The sequence below is a fragment of the Lynx rufus genome, unplaced genomic scaffold, assembly GCF_022079265.1.
Source record: "Lynx rufus isolate CCGP_SWC_20201006 ecotype Redwood Valley unplaced genomic scaffold, mLynRuf1.p SCAF_10, whole genome shotgun sequence".
NCBI lineage: Eukaryota > Metazoa > Chordata > Mammalia > Carnivora > Felidae > Lynx > Lynx rufus.
In genome coordinates this window covers 17,664,884-17,683,991 of record NW_025814824.1, presented here as the reverse complement: position 1 = coordinate 17,683,991, position 19,108 = coordinate 17,664,884, and the positions used below count along the sequence as shown (strand labels likewise).

General features: G+C 44.6%; 1 protein-coding gene across 2 annotated transcripts in view; it reads right to left on the bottom strand.

Annotated features, from left to right (window-relative positions):
- PCSK5 (proprotein convertase subtilisin/kexin type 5) overlaps positions 1–19,108 on the bottom strand; it is a 455,082-nt gene that overhangs the window by 322,612 nt on the left and 113,362 nt on the right. For both annotated transcript variants that reach the window (XM_047102277.1, XM_047102287.1), the window contains exon 4: positions 2,228–2,371. In XM_047102277.1, the coding sequence (XP_046958233.1) occupies positions 2,228–2,371 (144 nt within the window). The remainder of the gene's footprint in view (positions 1–2,227; positions 2,372–19,108) is intronic.

The following is a 19,108-nucleotide window of genomic DNA, read 5'->3' as shown; positions in this document are numbered from 1 at the left end:
AAATGTTTCGTTCAAATAAGAACTGAATGAATTTGCAGTTCCTCCCTCTCTCTTTTTTTAACCCGAGGGACAGTCCTCTAGTTTTGGGGCGATCGTTTCAACATTTCATTGTAAAAAATTAATCTGTGAAGTAAGTCCCTTGGCGGAATTTTTTTTGAAACCTCAAGGGCAACGGGATGAGACACCGCGAGGGAAGGTTCTGGCGCAAGGCGACACGGGGGGGGGGGGGGTTGCGTGTGAAGGAAGGTCTTCCTAGGTCAGAGACAGGGGTGACTGTGAGCCAGAGCTGGTTTTGGAGGCGCCAAGGGAGTGACTCGGAGGTCTTTTGTTTGCAGAGATAAAAATGGAGTCTCTTCAGGAAAATTCATTTAAGTGTCATGACGTGAGACGGAGCACATGAGAAAGCAACGTTGCAGAGGATGGGGCCGTTTCTCCCGAAACGGTTTGTCAGTAGGTAAGAGAGAGACGCGGAGGAGAAATGGTCACAGGGGCACAGGGGCACGGTGATCCCCGGGGTGCCCAGAAGCCAGGCCTTTCCATGCCGAAGGAGACAGAGATACAGGGAGATGAGATTTCAAGAAGGCATCATCACCCTGTCTCTGAAATGGGCCTCAGGGAAAAGGTCAGGTCCTTTCTGAATGAGCCCAAGACAACATTCCTCAGGGCCACTCTGTGCCCACCAGTGACTGAGGAACATGCGAGAGAGAGAGACAGAGAGAGACAGAGAGAGAGAGAGACAACAGGCACACCGGGAGGACAAGTCCTTTGTGCTAACGTGCATGGGGAATGTACGGGCATGCCCCGTCTTGCAATTCTCTGCCAGCTCAGGGCACAGTGTGAAGGGCTGGGCCCGCTGAAGTCATGAACCGGAACATGTAAGGCAAAAGTCTGAAGCGATATGGTCCTCCCACTCACATAACTCGGGGTGGGTCCCCTCTGCAAGCGGGGCGACAAGGCTTCCCACCCTGGCCCACGACTTTTCCTCCTTTAGGGTCAATAAGGGTTCTGCAAGGGGCAGCTGACTTCGCCACGATTTAGAGCTGCTTGTATTCCCGGGGACAGGAGAGGAAGCTTGCAAGCGGACAGAAAAGTCACCAATTTTAAGAGAAAACGTTTCTTCAACACCGACATGAAAATATAACTTAGGAAGACTCAACGCGACCCGGCCTTTGGAATCAAGAGGAATGGGGGAGGAAGGGAGGGGCAAGGTGGGTGAAAGCAGTTGAAGGGTACGAGCCACACAGGGGTATCAGTGTTCCCGGGTGGCAACAGAAAAGAGGTCCGAGGGAAAATCAGAAGACGTGGGTCTCAGTGGGATCCACCTGGAGTTTCTGCTGAGCCCGCATGGGAATCAGGGCTGTATCTGCAGATTAGTGGGGGATCGTTGCGGGCTCTCTGTAACAGAAGAAATATTTCAAAGAGAACCCTAAGGTGTCAGGCAACACAAATTGAGGCCAGACAGAGAATGGCATTGTTGCAAGGTAACTGTGGCCCTTTCGACAAAACTTGCAAAGGGGAAGCCAATGGAAGGAATGATCTTGGAGAGTAGAGGACAGAGGGTTCACTGATACGTTTCCAGGCAGTGGATATCACGGTGATAAAGGAGACCCAGAGGCCCTAGGGGCAGAAACTGACCCCAGTGTTCGGTGGGCACCGGGTATCGAAACCAGGATTTTCAGGGCAAGTACTGAGCCTCAGCACTTTCACTAGGTCCGTGGTCTTGGGCTCATCCTATACTCTCCGGGAGTCCTGGAATCACTATTCCTTCCTAAGGAACTGACTGCTGCTTCCTAGGAGTAGTAGGAACGTGATCATTATTGTCCTGTGAAAACGGAGAGGAAGAAAGGGACCGGCTGGATAACTTGAGAAAAGTTCTAAGCCCGCTTTTCTCTATACAAGAGACAGAGCGCGTTGCCTGGCTGCGTGGACGGATCCCTGAGAAGAGCGGTCATTGTCAGTGGTGACTGGTGTTGGTGGTGGGGGTTTCTGCTGCCTTCTCACCTGCATTTTGTCATCAGAACACCAGAGGCACCTGCAAGTGGAAAGCGGGGTCTCCTGCTTCCCGCGTTCGGAGGGCGTGGCTCGTCTAAGATGAAAGCACTACTCGGAGCCTACCGTCTCCGTTAGCTGCATTTTCCCACCGTAGCCCCCCTTTTTGCTAATCCTGACACGAGTCCCCTTGTTTCCACGGGGGAGGGGAGGTGCTCCGACCACAGCCCACACTCACATAGTTCTGCATCAGGTCCGGATGGGTTCTCTCGATGCCATCGTCCAAGATGGTCACCACGATGTTCTTTCCCGTGTAGCCTCTCTTCCAGGCTCCTTCGATATTCATGTCTGATTGGCAGGGATGCGTGTTGTCGCTGCAGTGCTACGGAAGGAAGACGGAGAATCAGACCGCGCGGATTACCGATAACTGGAAGGTGCGCGAATCATCTGCGGGTCGAGATCGTGCACTGAGTTAGCAGAAATCCGGTGCCCGCCTGCAGAGCAGGAGCACGGGCCTCTAGCACAGTAACAGGAGGAAGTAGGAAGGGTGGATGTGGGGAAGGCAAGCGAAAGAGAAATCTCTCCCGCCGGCTCTGCCCTGTCCAAATACGGTACATCCTTTGGGAAAAATGGAATAAAAGAAAAGCATATCCCGACAGCAGAATAACGGATGTATCCCTTGATTGTTAGCATGAATCGATGGCACACGGGAAGGCATGGTGACATTTCATTTATAAACTCAACCTAGGTAACTAAAGAACATGTATTTTATAATTTCTTCCCCAGGCACCTGGAAACCAGGCTAGCCAAAAAAAAAAAAAAAAAAAAAAAAAATGAGAACTCAGGCAGCTTCTGGACAGTGTCAGCCAGAGGTGTGCTACCATGAGAAACTCACGGACGGGAAGAAAAATAACAGTTTTGTTGAGCTGCTTTTGATGAATTCACCACGGCGGTCGTACCAAAATACGTAGGGGGCAAACACGCTCAGTCAGCGGCGCTTTGAGAAGGGGAAGAAGAGTCCGGACAGGTAACACGCACAGGAAAGGCGTGTGAGGGCTGCAGAGGGCAGGCTGGAGAAACACGGACGCTTAGCACGTTACGTATCGTCATTTCATTCCACGATGGCTACAACATAAAAACACATCAAGAAATGCATTGACCCAGGGCCTCCTCCCGACAGGCCAGCATTTGCCCAACCCATACAGTTGCCTCCTCGGAGCGTCTCTCTCTCCAATGTCCCTCTGAGTGGCGTTGTTTCCTCGGTAGGGAAACAAAGGGACAAAGATGTGCTGTGACTTAATGCCACCCCGGATCCTACCATTCTGGATCTTCACGAAGGGGAAGAGGATGCAAGCTCCGGAGGCTCTGGGCATAATGGAGATCCGGCTGCCATGGGCTCGTGTGGCGTACGTTTTATTGAGCACTTACTCCCCCCCCCCCCCGGGGTATGGCGGTGAACGAGGCAGATGAGGTCCCTGTTCCGATGACCCCTCCAAAGAGGAGACAGACACGGGTAATGAAGAAAAAAATAAGTAACACCATTCAGAGCCCTCCGTGGCTTTTAAAGGAATTAAAGAGGGTGATACGATGGTGAATGCCGAGGGACACCACTCTAGGCGGGATGGGAGGTGGGGCCCTTGGTCTCAGAAGTGAAATCAGACCTGATGCCTGATGGGTGAGAAAGGGCTGCTCTGCCCAGAGCCTACAGCTAAGCGTGTCGGTAGAGGACACGATAGATGCAAGGGTAATACAAGATGGCAGACAGCTTAGCACATTGAAGAACGAGAAACAAGGTGGCGTAGGGCGGAAGCTTGGGGACCAAGGGAAAGAATGGCTTGGAAGACAGCCAATTAGAAGGGGGCGCGAGGTCAGACCATCCATGAACGGGCTTTTGTACTAACTGCACGCTGAGTAAATGGAAGCGCACCTCTCTCCAAACTTCATCCATCAAAATCCGACGCTAACGAGAGACAGACACCTCTAACAGCCCGTGACATGAATTTGCAAATTTATTCTCCAAATGAGACTGCCTTTTATTGACTGTTACAAACACACCTGAGTAGTGGATTCATTCTAACAAAGGGCACACCCGTTTTTCACCACAGATAACATCAGTTTCACAGAGAACGGGGGCTCATCTATTTTATGAACACTTATCTCTTTTTCTCACCGTCTGGACTTCTTTCGGACACGCGAGGCCCTACACACACACACACACACACACACACATACACACACACACACACACACACACACACACACACACACACACTCTACTACGGCACTGACCCAAATTCCGTTCTCCCCGCCTGCCCCCAGTTTTCCAGGCACACCTCAGCACCCACCTCTTCCCACAAAGACTTCTCATGTCCTTCAGCCCTCCTCGTCTGTCTCTTCTCCTGCCCTGAACTCAGGGGTGGAGACAGACAGACACATACACAAACACAGGCTGCCCTACACAATCCGACTCCTACTCACTATATTCTGTTGAATCGTTGTTGACAGTTGCCTCTTGTGTGTGGACTTTGTCTTATGGATTGTGGGCCCCTACAAGACTATGCATTAAACGAAGCCCGACCTAGGATTTCAGGCAGTATCGGGCTGGTCACACGCCAGAAGTGAGGGCACATCCTCAACCTTATTTCCAAGTGCACCGCCGCGATTAAACTCTCTGCTCTGACCTCGTCAGAGATATCTAGCCAGCTAATCCTCGGTTAATGGAGACGGTCACGAAAGGAACAGTGTAGATTTCCGAAATGCCTCCGTTGTCCAGAAGTCTCATTCTGGCCAAGAGTGTGGGCCTCTCCCCACCGAACACTGTAATGTAACACAAAGCAACCTTGACAGGTTTCCATTTCATTTTCTCTTTTTCAAAACCTGTTCTGGCCACCTGTGGTATCGTTTGCGAAACGAAATAATGTTAATGTGGCCAAGAGGTGGGCTGGAGGAAGGAAATGCGCAGGAAATATGAAAATTGAAGAAAACCAGCCGTCTATGGAAAACATGTGTGTTCAAAGTGAAGCAATTAGGTTTCTTTCTTCCACCTCTGCTTCCGTTGAATCTGACTTTAACAGACTAAATATTTTTGTGCCACCTTTTCTTCTTTTCATCTGCCAACATGGAAGGGGAGGGAGAGGAAATATCCAATTGATACTTTCATTTGGATAATCTAATACAGCAAGGAGCCAAAACGTCAAAGGAAAAAATAAATCAGAGCCTGGAGTGTTTCTTGCAAATGAGTAATTAGGTCAGAGGACCCTTAAATCAGAACCCTAAATTCTGAATGGGATCCTTAGATTTTTAACACATGTTCATATATATATATATATATATATATATATATATATAACATTTATTAATTTTTGAGAGACAGAGAGAGAGCATGAATGGGAGAGGGGCAGAGAGAGAGGGAGACACAGAATCCGAAGCAGGCTCCAGGCTCTGAGCTGTCAGCACAGAGCCCGACGCGGGGCTCGAACTCACGGACCATGAGATCATGACCTGAGCTGAAGTCGGATGCTTAACAGGCTGAGCCACCCAGGAGCCCCTTTAACACATATTTTAAGTGTTCCAGACTTCCAAACATGTTTCTGATATGGTTGCTTCATACCACCAAGGTATCCAAAGAGCAAAGACTGGAAAATGTTGATGCGAGTCAACAATGACCAACGATGAGAATTAATCACTTCCTTAACTGCCTTGTTGAGATGGTCTTTGAATCGGTCTCTCCCTGATGTGAATCTGTGTTACGGCATCGCCCAAAGGCAAAAGGGACTTAGAATAGCCATGATTTCCTCATAGTCGATCACACTGAGATCTCTGCCAGAGCTGAACCTAAAGACTGGTTTTTGAAATTGTGTTACCACACATGCAGTCCATAGACCAGTATTCACAAAAGAGGCCAGTCAGACCCTTCTAGCTATCCGAAGTTGATGAAAACCACATTATGTACGCAGTGTATGCAACATGAATTATTTATAGTAAACGTACGCACCTTCAGTTCTGAATAATGTACTGCCTTTCCATGATGGTCTATGCACAGGTGACTCAATATTTAGACACAACACAAAACGGAACATACCTGCAGAAACAATGATTGCCACCTATGTCTCCCACTTCCTCATCCATAAAAGCTTTTATTCTTTTTAGGAATGAAATTTTAAAGAGTTTGCTCTGTGAGTTTCTAGAAATGGCCTTTTCCACACCAGGGTTATGAGCCATTCTGCTTATAAACCACTCTGCGTGTGTCTGCTTTTCTTGTGTCCTCATAAACACATCACAGTGTTTGCTCATCGAAAGAACAGTTTATCCTGAAAATAAACACCTTTGCTATGTTCTCACCATTGTTTGGGGGGGGGGAGGGGCAGAGGGCTACTCTCAGCGTCATTCTTTTTAAACTTCTCCAAGTTCTGAGGGTCTTCACTGGCCTGCCAAATGATATGCTCCCAAGAGCCATTAACATTGAAGTCATCTACTGTTCACTGTTACCAGCACAGTGGCTGATAAGACTGCATCTCTGACAACATAGTGTTAATAAAGAAATACATAAAAATTCTGCTTCACAGACAAATTCAGAAACCCATCTAGTCAACTGAGTAAAGTGTGCACATACTTGAAATTCTTTGTAGAATGTGGAGTCCAAAAGATGCAAGAAATTGCAAACAAAAAACAAACACTAGAATCGATACTCCCTTAAGGGGAAATATAACTGACACCTACAAGATCCTTACCATGGCCAAGCATTGGACTAATCACTTTTTGTGGTCTAAGGCTCAGAACAACTGTTTGAAGGCGGTCCTTTTATCATCTGCTTTTAACAGATTAAAAAAAAAATGGGGCTTAATCAGTCTAGGTAACCCCTCTGAGTTCACACCGCTGGTCAATATTAACATGAGGATTCAAAAGGAAGCTGTCTGACACCAGACCATAGGGCTATGGAAACTCTTCCGTTAAAACAGAAGGGGCTTAGAGGAAGTCACAACACACACAAATCCATGAGTAGATAAGGAGTAGATGTTGGACAACGGAGCACCAGTAAAGAAATTCAAATCACAAATCTCACTTGCCTTAGCACTGTGATCAGTGCATTCCAGTGATAAGGTAGAATACAGATGAGTAAGACTTTAGGGACCTAATTTTTCCTAATTCTACTTAGTCCACACATCTTTTAGGAAGTCACCTAATAGTTTCAATTTTAATTTTAATAGTTTCAATGACACAGGGTTCACTTCTTTACTAAATAGCCAATGATTGCTGGTAAATCAATTCTTTAATAAAAAAAGAAAAAAAAAGGAAGCTTGGGCTACATGCTTGGCTCGGTCAGAAGAGCGTAAGACCTCAATCAGAGCTGTGAGTTCAAGCCCCACATTGGGTATAGAGATTACTAAAAAAAGTGAACTTAAAAAAAATCCCTTATTTGTAGCGTTTGCCAATTTCCATGGTGTCAATCCTCACATCACGTGCAGTTTTAAAGCACGCTCACAAAATCCCTGAATCTCTAACAATAAGCTCTCATGAGCTCTTAGAAGGCAGATCCGACAAACCACACGAACGACTCACTCCACTGTTAGCCTTGCTCCATTTCCGATGACGTTGTCCCTTCCAGTGGGTCTGACATCTGCTTCCCAGTACTTGGGAACTACTGGTAAGTACCCAGGCATCCTTGTCCCCTTCACAGTTTTCAGATAATCATTTTACTACTTCTTGCATTTATTTGGAGAGGATCTTTCTTTACCCTTTCTTTCTCAAGGCTATCTGAAGAAGTTGGACTTTGGACTTTTGTGGCCATAAGCTGATGGGCTCTTCTTGGGATACATGAAATAGAGGTTCTGTGACTCCAAAACCAAAGAGGACTTCACAGATTTTTTTAAAATCTCAATTCGGCTAGGGAAGTCCTAAGACGGTTACTATTAGGAGTCAATTTGATGGATTTCAAATCCTTTGTTATCAAACACATGGCGGGGGGGGGGGGGGGAAGGATGCCCTGGCCAAAACAGATCCAATGTCCAATTATTCAAGGATGATTATTCAATTTGTGGATTTTCCAGAAATTCCAAGGAAGCCCAATATGTTTCATTAACATCAAATTTGGCATAGCAACTATTACAGCTGGGGGATTCAGAAGAGGAAAAGTTAAATCCCACCTCTGCTACCTTCCAGCTACGTGATTTTGTCAAGTTCTCCTACATTCTTAAACCCGACTTGGAGTTTGAACGCAGAGAACTGCCACAAAGATTAAAGAAGATAAAGTACATGACAAATGCTTCTGTTATTGCAATCATGTTGTTGTTGAGAGCACAGATATAGGAGACACGAGTGTTCCTAACAGTTAAGAAAAGAACACTAGTTAGAAAGAGAAAGAGAGAGGGGCGCCTGGGTAGCTCAGTCGGTTGGGCGGCCGACTACAGCTCAGGTCATGATCTCACAGTCTGTGAGTTTGAGCCCAGCGTCGGGCTCTGTCCTGAGCACTCAGAGCCTGGAGGCTGCTTCCGATTTTGTGTCTCCCTCTCTCTCTCTGCCCCTTCCCTGCTTGCTCTCAGACCCTCTCTCTCTCTCTCTCTCAAAAATAACAATAAAAAATAAAAATAAATTTAAAAAATTAAAAAAGAGAGAGAGAGAGAGACAGAGAGACTACCACAAAATAGTAAGATAATGGTTTTCTTCATTGTCTGGAAACACAGATCATACAAACTTGAAAGGGCAACTGAACGTTTGCACGGGTAGCTGGGAGGACCTGAATATTTTACATTTGTGGCTGTGGGTCTAGAGACTAGGGATGAGGTGAAGGAGTAGAGAGCAGTGTCCAACTATTCTCTTTTACATTGGTCAGATGGCCTCCTAGGAATCTCCCAGGAATCATCACACACTTTTTACTCCACACATTTATACCAATATCCCAACCCTTTGAGAACCATGGTTCACATCTACTATAATTCTGACGGAGGATCATTTCCCAGTTACAAAATCTCAAGGATGTCCCACATAATACCAAAGAAACATCAGAAAAGAGCAGATGTTAGGAGAAGAAAGGCTGTGGGATGTAAAAATGCTTATACAGAGGAGAATGAGAAGAAATCCAGTTCTCAGAATTCTACTCATAACGGAGGGTCAAGAAATTGAGTCAGTATAGCCAACTGATTTTGACAAAGCAGTAAAGGCAATACGAGGGGCCAAACACAGTCTTTTCCATAAACAGTGCTGGGACAACTGGGCGTCCACGTGAAAAAAGTATACCTGGGGCGCCTGGGTGGCTCAGTCAATTAAACGTCTGACTTCGGCTCACAGTTCGTGGGTTCAAGCCACGTTGGGCTCTGTGCTGCCAGCTCAGAGCCTGGAGCCTGTTTCAGATTCTATGTCTCCCTCTCTCTCTCTGCCTCTCCCCTGCTCTCTCTCTCTCTCTCTCGCTCTCAAAAAAATAAATAAATAAATAAAATAAACAAACATTAAGAAAAAAAGAAAAAAGTACATGTAGGCACAGACCTTACGTCCTTCATAAAAATTAGCTCAAAGTGGATCAGAGACCTAAGTGTAAAATACATAACTAAAATTCCTGGAAGATAACACAGGAGAAAAGCTAGACAACCTTGGGTACCATGACGCCTTCTTATTTTGTTTTATTTTGTAATATGAAATTTATTGTCAAATTGGTTTCCATACAACACCCGGTGCTCATCCCCACAGGTGCCCTCCTCAACGCCCATCACCCTCTTTCCCCTCCCTCCTACCCCCCATCAACCCTCAGTTTATTCTCAGTTTTTACAACACCAAAGGCACAATCCATGAAAGAAATGACTGAAAAGCTGAACTTCATCAAAATTAAAAACTTCCACTCCGTGAAAGGCAATATCAAGACGATGAGCAGACAAGCCACAGACTGGAAGAAAACATCTGCAAAAGACACATCTAATAAAGAACACATCCAAAATACACAAAGAACTCTTAAACTCAACAATTAAAAACAAACAAACCACCTTATTAAAACATGGCCAGAGACCTTAATGGACACCTTGTCAAAGAAGAGATACAGAGGGCAAATAAGCATATGAAAAGATGTTCCACGTCATTTGTCAGCAGAAAAATGCAAATAAAAATGAGATACAACTACCCACCTATTAGAATGGCCGAAATCCAGAACACCGACGCCAGCAAATGCTGGTGAGGATGTCCAGCAACAGGAACTCTCATTCATCACTGGCGGGAATGCAACATGTAGCCACTTTGGAAGACAGTTTGGCAGTATATTACAAACTAAACCTCCTCTTTCCATACAATAGTTACACTCCTTGGCGTTTACCTAAGGAGTTGAAAACTTACGCGCGCGCACACACACACACACGCACACACTGCACACGGATGCTTATTACAGCAGCTGTATTCATAAATGCCAAAACTTAGAAGCCACCAAGATGGCTTTCAGGTTATGGAATAAACCAACTGCGATGCATCCAGACAATGGAACGTTCCTCAACACTAAAAAGAAATGAACTATCAAGCCATGAGAAGACATGGAGGAAACTTCCCTGCACATCACTAAGTGAAAGAAGCCAATCTGAAAAGGCTACATACTAGATGATTCCCACTATAGGACACTGTGAAAAAGGCAAAACCATGTAGGCAGTAGAAAGATCAGTGGTCGCCAGGGATTGGGGATGGAAGGACGAATAGGTAGAACACAGAGGATTTGGGGAGCAGTGAAAATACTCCGCGTGATACTCTTAATGGTGGATACATGTCATCATACATCGGTCCCAAACCACACACTGTATAACACCGAGGGAGAACCCTAACGCACACCACAGACTTGGGGCGATTACGCATCGATGTAAGTTCATCAACTGTAACAAATGTACCACTCTGGGGGGAGCTGGTGATGATGTAGGCAGCTAGGCATGTATTGGGGCAGGAGGTATATGGGGAATCTCCGGACCTTCCTCTCAAGTTTAGTGTGAAGCTAAAACGACTGTAAAAAAATATATATGGTCTTGGGGGGAAAAAAAAGAGGAATTGAGGCAGAACAGCCAAAGGATAACTGGGCGGTCCAGTTGAGTGGACAACCTTTCTCTCACTTGTTAACTCTGTGATCCTCTTTGATTCTTTCCTAACCTGACACAGCTTGAATGAAACACTTTCAGTCCTGGGGCGCCTGGGGGACTCAGTCAGTTAAACGTCTGACTTCAGCTCAGGTCATGATCTCCTGGTTCTTGAGTTTGAGCCCCGCATTGGGCTCACCGGTGTCAGTCCAAGGTCTGCTTCGGATCCTCTGTCCCTGTCTGTCTCTCTGTCTCTCTCAAAAATGAATAAACATTAAAAAAAAAAAAAAACCTTTCAATCCTAAAGATATGTAACAAAGCAAAAACCAGTAAGCCAACAAACAAATCTCTTCTCCTTTATGGAACTGCCATGTGCCCTGTCATAGTGTTTAGAGAACAGATTTCAGCTGTATCACCTGGTGGTGTTGCTAAAGGGTAACCACAATCTCTAAAACTTACTGGGCGTTTCTGAGACACTGACTCAGACACTGTCCCTGTGCTCAAGTCCCTTCAAGTCTCGTCCGTCACACAGGCAAGAAATTTCACAAAAACACCTGCTAAGCATTATAATGGGGGTTGCCGGGGTAGAATGGGAACATGGAACCCAGTCAGGGGGAAGACAGGAAAGGGGGAGTGTACTTCCTGGAGAAAATGACATTTAATCTGAGCCCCCAAACACGAGCTGAGTAGCCAGAAGGCAGGCAAGGGGTGGAGAGGACGTGTTTATTTGGGGTCAGGGTATAGAATAATCAAAGAGACACTGGGTGGCACCTGGGTGGCTCAGTCGGTTGGGCATCCGACTTTGGTTCAGGCCATGATCTCACGGTTTGTGAGTTCGAGCCCCACATCGGGCTCTGTGCTGACAGCTCAGGCTCTGGAACCTGCTTCGGATTCTGTGTCTCATTCTCTCTCTGCCCCTTCTGCACTTGTGCTCTGTCTCTCACTGCCTCTCAAAAATAAATGAATGTAAAAAAAAATTCAAAGAGAGACTTGGAGTGGCAAAGGAACGGAAAGAAATTCAGAACCGCTGGAGGATACAGACAGTAAGCGGTGGGTGAAGAAAAAAATGGAAAGAGACAAGACTGCAGAGGTTAGCTGGGGCCAGGCTGTGACTGTTCTTTTCACTTTTTTCGGATGACATGGTATTATACATGGAAAATCCGATAGATTCCACCAAAAGTCTGCTAGAACTGATACATGAATTAGGCAAAGTTGCAGGATACAAAATCAATGTACAGAAATCAGTTGCATTCTTATACACTAATAATGAAGCAACAGAAAGACAAATAAAGAAACTGATCCCATTCACAATTGCACCAAGAAGCATAAAATACCTAGGAATAAATCTAACCAAAGATGTAAAAGATCCGTATGCTGAAAACTATAGAAAGCTTATGAAGGAAATTGAAGAAAATATAAAGAAATGGAAAAACATTCCATGCTCATGGGTTGGAAGAACAAATATTGTCAAAATGTCAATACTACCCAAGGCTATCTACACATTTAATGCAATCCCAATCAAAATTGCACCAGCATTCTTCTCGAAGCTAGAACAAGCAATCCTAAAATTCACATGCAACCACAAAAGGCCCTGAATAGCCAAAGTAATTTTGAAGAAGAAGATCAAAGCGGGAGGCATCACAATCCCAGACTTTAGCCTCTACTACACAGCTGTAATCATCAAGACAGCATGGTATTGGCACAGACACATAGACCAATGGAATAGAATAGAAACCCCAGAACTAGACCCACAAAAGTATGGCCAACTCATCTTTGACAAAGCAGGAAAGAATATCCAATGGAAAAAAGACAGTCTCTTTAACAAATGGTGTTGGGAGAACTGGACAGCAACATGCAGAAGATTGAAACTAGACCACTTTCTCACACCATTCACAAAAATAAACTCAAAATGGATAAAGGACCTGAATGTGAGACAGGAAACCATCAAAACCCTAGAGGAGAAAGCAGGAAAAGACCTCTCTGACCTCAGCCGTAGCAATTTCTTACTTGACACATCCCCAAAGGCAAGGGAATTAAAAGCAAAAATGAACTACTGGGACCTTATGAAGATAAAAAGCTTCTGCACAGCAAAGGAAACAACCAACAAAACTAAAAGGCAACCAACAGAATGGGAAAAGATACTTGCAAATGACATGTCAGACAAAGGGCTAGTATCCAAAATCTATAAAGAGCTCACCAAACTCCACACCCGAAAAACAAATAACCCAGTGAAGAAATGGGCAGAAAACATGAATAGACACATCTCTAAAGAAGACATCCAGATGGCCAACAGCCACATGAAAAGATGCTCAACGTTGCTCCTCATCAGGGAAATACAAATCAAAACCACACTCAGATATCACCTCACGCCAGTCAGAGTGGCCAAAATGAACAAATCAGGAGACTATAGATGCTGGAGAGGATGTGGAGAAACGGGAACCCTTGCACTGTTGGTGGGAATGCAAACTGGTGCAGCCACTCTGGAAAACAGTGTGGAGGTTCCTCAGAAAATTAAAAATAGACCTACCCTATGACCCAGCAATAGCACTGCTAGGAATTTACCCAAGGGATACAGGAGTACTGACGCATAGGGGCACTTGTACCCCAATGTTCATAGCAGCACTCTCAACAATAGCCAAATTATGGAAAGAGCCTAAATGTCCATCCACGGATGAATGGATAAAGAAATTGTGGTTTATATACACAATGGAGTATACGTGGCAATGAGAAAGAATGAAATCTGGCCTTTTGTGGCAACATGGATGGAACTGGAGAGTGTGATGCTAAGTGAAATAAGCCATACAGAGAAAGACAGATACCATATGGTTTCACTCTTATGTGGATCCCGAGAAACTTAACAGAAACCCATGGGGGAGGGAAGGAAAAAAAAAAAGAGAGGTTAGAGTGGGAGAGAGCCAAAGCATAAGAGACTCTTAAAAACTGAGAACAAACTGAGGGGTGATGGGGGGTGGGAGGGAGGGAAGGGTGGGTGATGGGTATCGAAGAGGGCATTTTTTGGGATGAGCACTGGGTGTTGTATGGAAAACAATTTGACAATACATTTCATATATTAAAAAAAAATAAGCCATGCTTGTTTGTTTGTTTATTTTTTTATCATAATTCAATGTAAAATCATTGAAGGGTTTTAAGATAGGCATTAACGTGGTTTGGATGCCTAAAATGCATCTGAAATTTAATTCCAAAGCACTTCCAAAGGAAAACGCTTGATTTTTCCCTTCTGACTCCTATAGCAGATCCTTCGAAAGCGCTCTTGAACCTGACCTAATCCCACCATCTTCAGGGCTACACACAGATTCCAACTTCAATCTCCTAAGCCTCTACAGTCTATTCTCTAGGTGGCAGTAAAGTGATCATTGTCAACTATAGCAGACTAATCTCAATAAATGTTCCCAATCATTCTCAAGTTCCAATGACTTTCCCTCACATTTTCAGTAATTACCAAGTTCATTCCATGGCCTGATGCGAAACCATCTTCCTGACCTCTTGCCCCATCTCTTCCACTACACCACTGTTTTCCATCCCAACACCACTCCTATCCCAAGGCTGTGATACTTGATATGCTGCTACGCTTACTCACATACCCACATGGTTCCCTATCTGATGTCCAACTCTCAACTCCCAAGAGAGATTCTCCCTAATCAATCTATCTGAAGTAGTATTCTGGGTCATTCTCTACCCTTGGCTCTCATTTCGTCTTCTTCATAGCACTCATAACTACCATATTATATATCAACTTGTCTCTTCATCACGTCTCCCACACTGGATTATAAGCTCCAGGAAGGCAGGCACTTTGCCTTATTGATTTCTGTATCCACAGAGTCTAACACATAGAAGTTCAATAATTATATGCCAATTGAAAGGACATTTAGTTTTAAAAAGTCACCATGGAATCTACAGAACATAAAGGAGGGGTGTCTGGGTGGCTCAGTCAGCGAAGTGTCCGACTCTTGATCTCAGCTCAGGTCTTGATCTCACGATTCAAGTTCAAGACCTGCATTGGGTTCCACACTGGGCATGAAGCCTACTTAAAAAACAAACAAACAATATGAAGGAGAGCACGGAGACCAACTAATTGGGGGGCAGCTCTAGTGACTGAGAGATGACAGTGGCCTAGATTAGTGAGAATACATTACAGTATGTGATACACAGCGGGCATCGTAAATATTTGCCGTTAGTAACGATGAGTGAGTATGGGGAGGGAGAGAAGACTCAAGAACCATCAGATATTTGGCCTGGACTACATAAATGGTAGGACTGCATGCTGAGAAAGGAAGCATAGGGAGAAGTTTGGTGAGAGAACAAAAATATGGACTTCAGTTTTAAAAGTATGGAAAGTAGAGTCCGTAAAGGAGTAGCCTGTCGCAACTGTGTATGGAGACCTCAAGTTTCTTTCTGCTCAAATCCCCAGCTGAATTCATTCTGCCTACGATGCTCGCGTCATGCTATTTCCCATCTCAAAATCTCTTTCATGTCTGTAAAGCACTAACATCTTCACCCCTCAAGTCCCCCCAGTATCTGGTAGTGAACAGACAATATTTGGTGCCATTTGTTGCCTCAAAGTTAAAAAATGCCCCAGGGCAGCATATAGTGTGTAAATGTGATGGTCTTAGCAAAATTTGGAGTCATTACCAGATGCATCTGAAGCAACTCTCCATTGCTCCCTAAACCTATGGCACTTAGAATGCCTCCCCTCAAGCTATGAGGTTATTTCTTCCCCCTTTGATTCCAGGCCGGCCCGGTGACTCACTTTGGCCTGAAGAATGTAATAAAAGTGACACTGCTTCAGTCCCATAGCTTCCATACCCTTTCGCTTGCAATCCTTCCTGGTGGCCATGTGAGCAAGCCATGGTAGGCTGCTAAAAGATGAGTGACCACACAGAACAGATAAAAGCTGTCCCAGTTAAAAGCACACTAGACTAGCGAGCCCCAGGCTGGCCCAGAATGGCTCACAGATGCATTAGTGATGCTATATGAAACCCGAGAATGGCTCAGCTGAGCTCAGCCCAACTGAGGACGTGTAGAATCACAAATCTAATACATAGCTATTTTTTTTTAAACCACAAAGTTTTGAGCATGGTTTTTATGCAGCAAAAGCTAATGACCATATGAGGTTATTAGCCTGGGGGGAAGAAGGCCGAACAGAAAGGTAGGAGAAAATTGGAGCATTAGAGTGGAAAAACTCATCTGGGAGAGAAGGGTTGGCTGGATAATTGGGGAGGAACAGCAGTGAGGATACCCAAGTGTATCACATATGTGATTCTAAAGCAAATTCTTTTTTTTTTTTTTTTTTAAGTAGGCTCCGCGCCCCATGTGGGCCTCGAGCTCACAACCCTGAGATCAAGAGTCACATGCTCTTAAATATGGAGAACAAACAGAGGGTTACTGGAGGGGCTGTGGGAGGGGGGGATGGGCTAAATGGGTAAGGGGCATTAAGGAATCTACTCCTGAAATCATTGCTGCACTATATGCTAACTGACTTGGATATAAATTAAAAAAATAAATAAAAAAAAGAAAAAGAAAAAAAGAGTCACGCGCTCTACAGACTGAGCCAGCCAGGCACCCCCTAAAGCAAATTCTAAGATGGCTGTGCATTCATTCAAACCTTCCCTTCCTGGAAAGCCCAGCCTTTCTCTGCTCACCCCCTGCAGCATTCACACCAGCAATCTCTGATTATATATGGATTTTATCTTTGCAATGAAATGACAAGCCACTTGAAGTAATGGAGTCTGCATTATGTATCTTTATACCCTGTAGAGTTCACAGTAAAAATACTCAATAATTTGCAAATTGATATTTATTTAAGACAGCAGAAGTTTACTCTGGGTAAAAGGCAGAAGATAATCTACATAGTCAAGACATATTATGCAGGTAGCAGGTAACAGAAAAGGTTCAAGTAAGATCTAGAAATCTTTGTCTTCCACACATTGGCTCCCACTAGGGCACACCTGCTTATTCGACTCTGCCAAGGAAAGGATTTAAGAAATAACACAGGAAATGTGCAGAGACTGAAGGCTTCACAAGGAATTATATAAGTGCAGATATTCATTTGGGGATGCGATTATGCTAATGTACCATTAATGATGTTCAGTAGTCCTGGCAGAATATCTCATAAGAGACGCAACCCAGTGACAGACGAGCTATTATCCCCTTACGGGTCTGGCGGGAAATCTCTACTGGCTGGAGAGGGGCTTGGGGCGCAGGTCTGTTTTCCTTTGTGACTCATGGCAACGATGGAGGTGAACATTTCCGGACTCTCCCCCACTTTTCAGTCAATGGCTCCATTTGTATATTGTCTTTCCTTCTAGTCGTGCAGTAAATTCTCCCATGAGTTGAGGAGAAACTCCGTTTTACCAAGTGACTTTCTTCCTGGCTGACTAGGGACCCAAAACCAAGAATTTGTAATCTACTCTTTGCCCAAATTGTGCAATTAGTACATCAGTAAATTGTGTTTACTTAAGGATGATCTCAATTAAAATGTTTCCCCTAAGCGCTTATAAAGCCAGGAAACAATTCCTATGTGGGAGCTCATGAAAATGAATTTTAAAAGCAATTGAGTTGCATTATTTAATAATTATACAAACATTAATAAGGAGCAAGCCTCATTCTTTTCTAACATGTAACTTCTTTGTTTACATTGTGTACAAAATTCTGCTTGCATAGAACTCCTCGACCTCTTGGTCTCTATGCATAAATCTGGCTCAGAGACTCGGGTCTACTTTTTTTTTTTTTTCTTTTTTCCACCAAGATCTCAACGAGAAGGGCTAGGAGACTGCAGGACTTTTCCCATGCTTTAAAATGAGTAGGATGTGGTATGGTTTAGATAACTATCATCAACTGGCTTCAGAACTCAACTGCCCCACTACGTTTATCTTTTCAAAATCACAAAAGCAACTTTGAGGAAAAACAGAAAACAATTGTTTCTAATGTTGGGGACATTTAAGGTCAGGGAAGAAAAATGTGATTACCTTTTGCAGATAGTTAAATACAGTCTTCCTGCCTTACTAATATGACATGTTTCTTCATTACCTTATTTCATGAAGGGCAATATTCTTACGAAAAATAATAGTAAGGGCTGGGTGGCTCAGTCGGTTATAATTCGGCTCAGGTCATGATCTCACAGTTCGTGAGTTCGAGCCCCGTGTCGGGCTCTGTGCTAAGAGCTTAGATCCTGGAGCCTGCTTCAGATTCTGTGTCTCCCTCCCTCTCTCTCTCTCTCTCTCTCTCTCTCTCTCTCTCTGCTCCTCCTCCACTCATGCTCTGTCTCTCTGTCTCTCAAAAATAAAAACATTAAAAATATTTTTTAAAAAAGAGAAAGAACAGGGATAAACTTACACAAGATCTTCCCAAGCCCTCAGTCATTCTGCAGTGAGGTTTGACCACAGAATCAGCTTCTTTTAAATAGACGTGTGGAAGGCACAGAGGATGGACAGACAAGGAAACACACAGACAATACATGCAAGTATCTTTCCAAGTCCTACCACGTTTTGACTTCTGTAAAATGTTTACTGAAGGATGTGCCCCTTTCCAGGACGCCGCAGAACCTCTGAACAGTAAAAGCAACTTCAGTTTCCCTAAGTCAGCTCCCCATAGATTCCCATAGATCCAATGCTCCTAAAGGATTTTTTCCATCAAGATCAAGTCCCAGAAATGATTCATATGTAGAAGGGAGAGGACGCAAAAGAATGGAAGAGGAAGAGAGAATCAAGTCCACGTAACAGCGAATCCACGCGTGTTCAAGGGATGTCCACAACTCGTGCATAAGCTCCTCCCCTTCGAGAATAAGAACCACTTGAACTCTCCTAATAAAATACAAGCTTAACTTGTTAAAACTTAACAGACAGAGCAGCAGAAGTTCAGTTTTCTCAATGTTTATTTATTTTTGAGAGAGAGAGAGAGACAGAGAGACAGAGAGAGAGAGAGAGAGAGAGAGAGACAGGGGGTGGGGAGGGAAGGAGGGAGGGAGGGAGGGGCAGAGAGAGGGGGACAGAAGATTTGAAGCAGGCTCTGTGCTGAGAGCAGACAGCCCAATGGGGGCTCAAACTCATGAACCGTGAGACCGTGACCTGAGC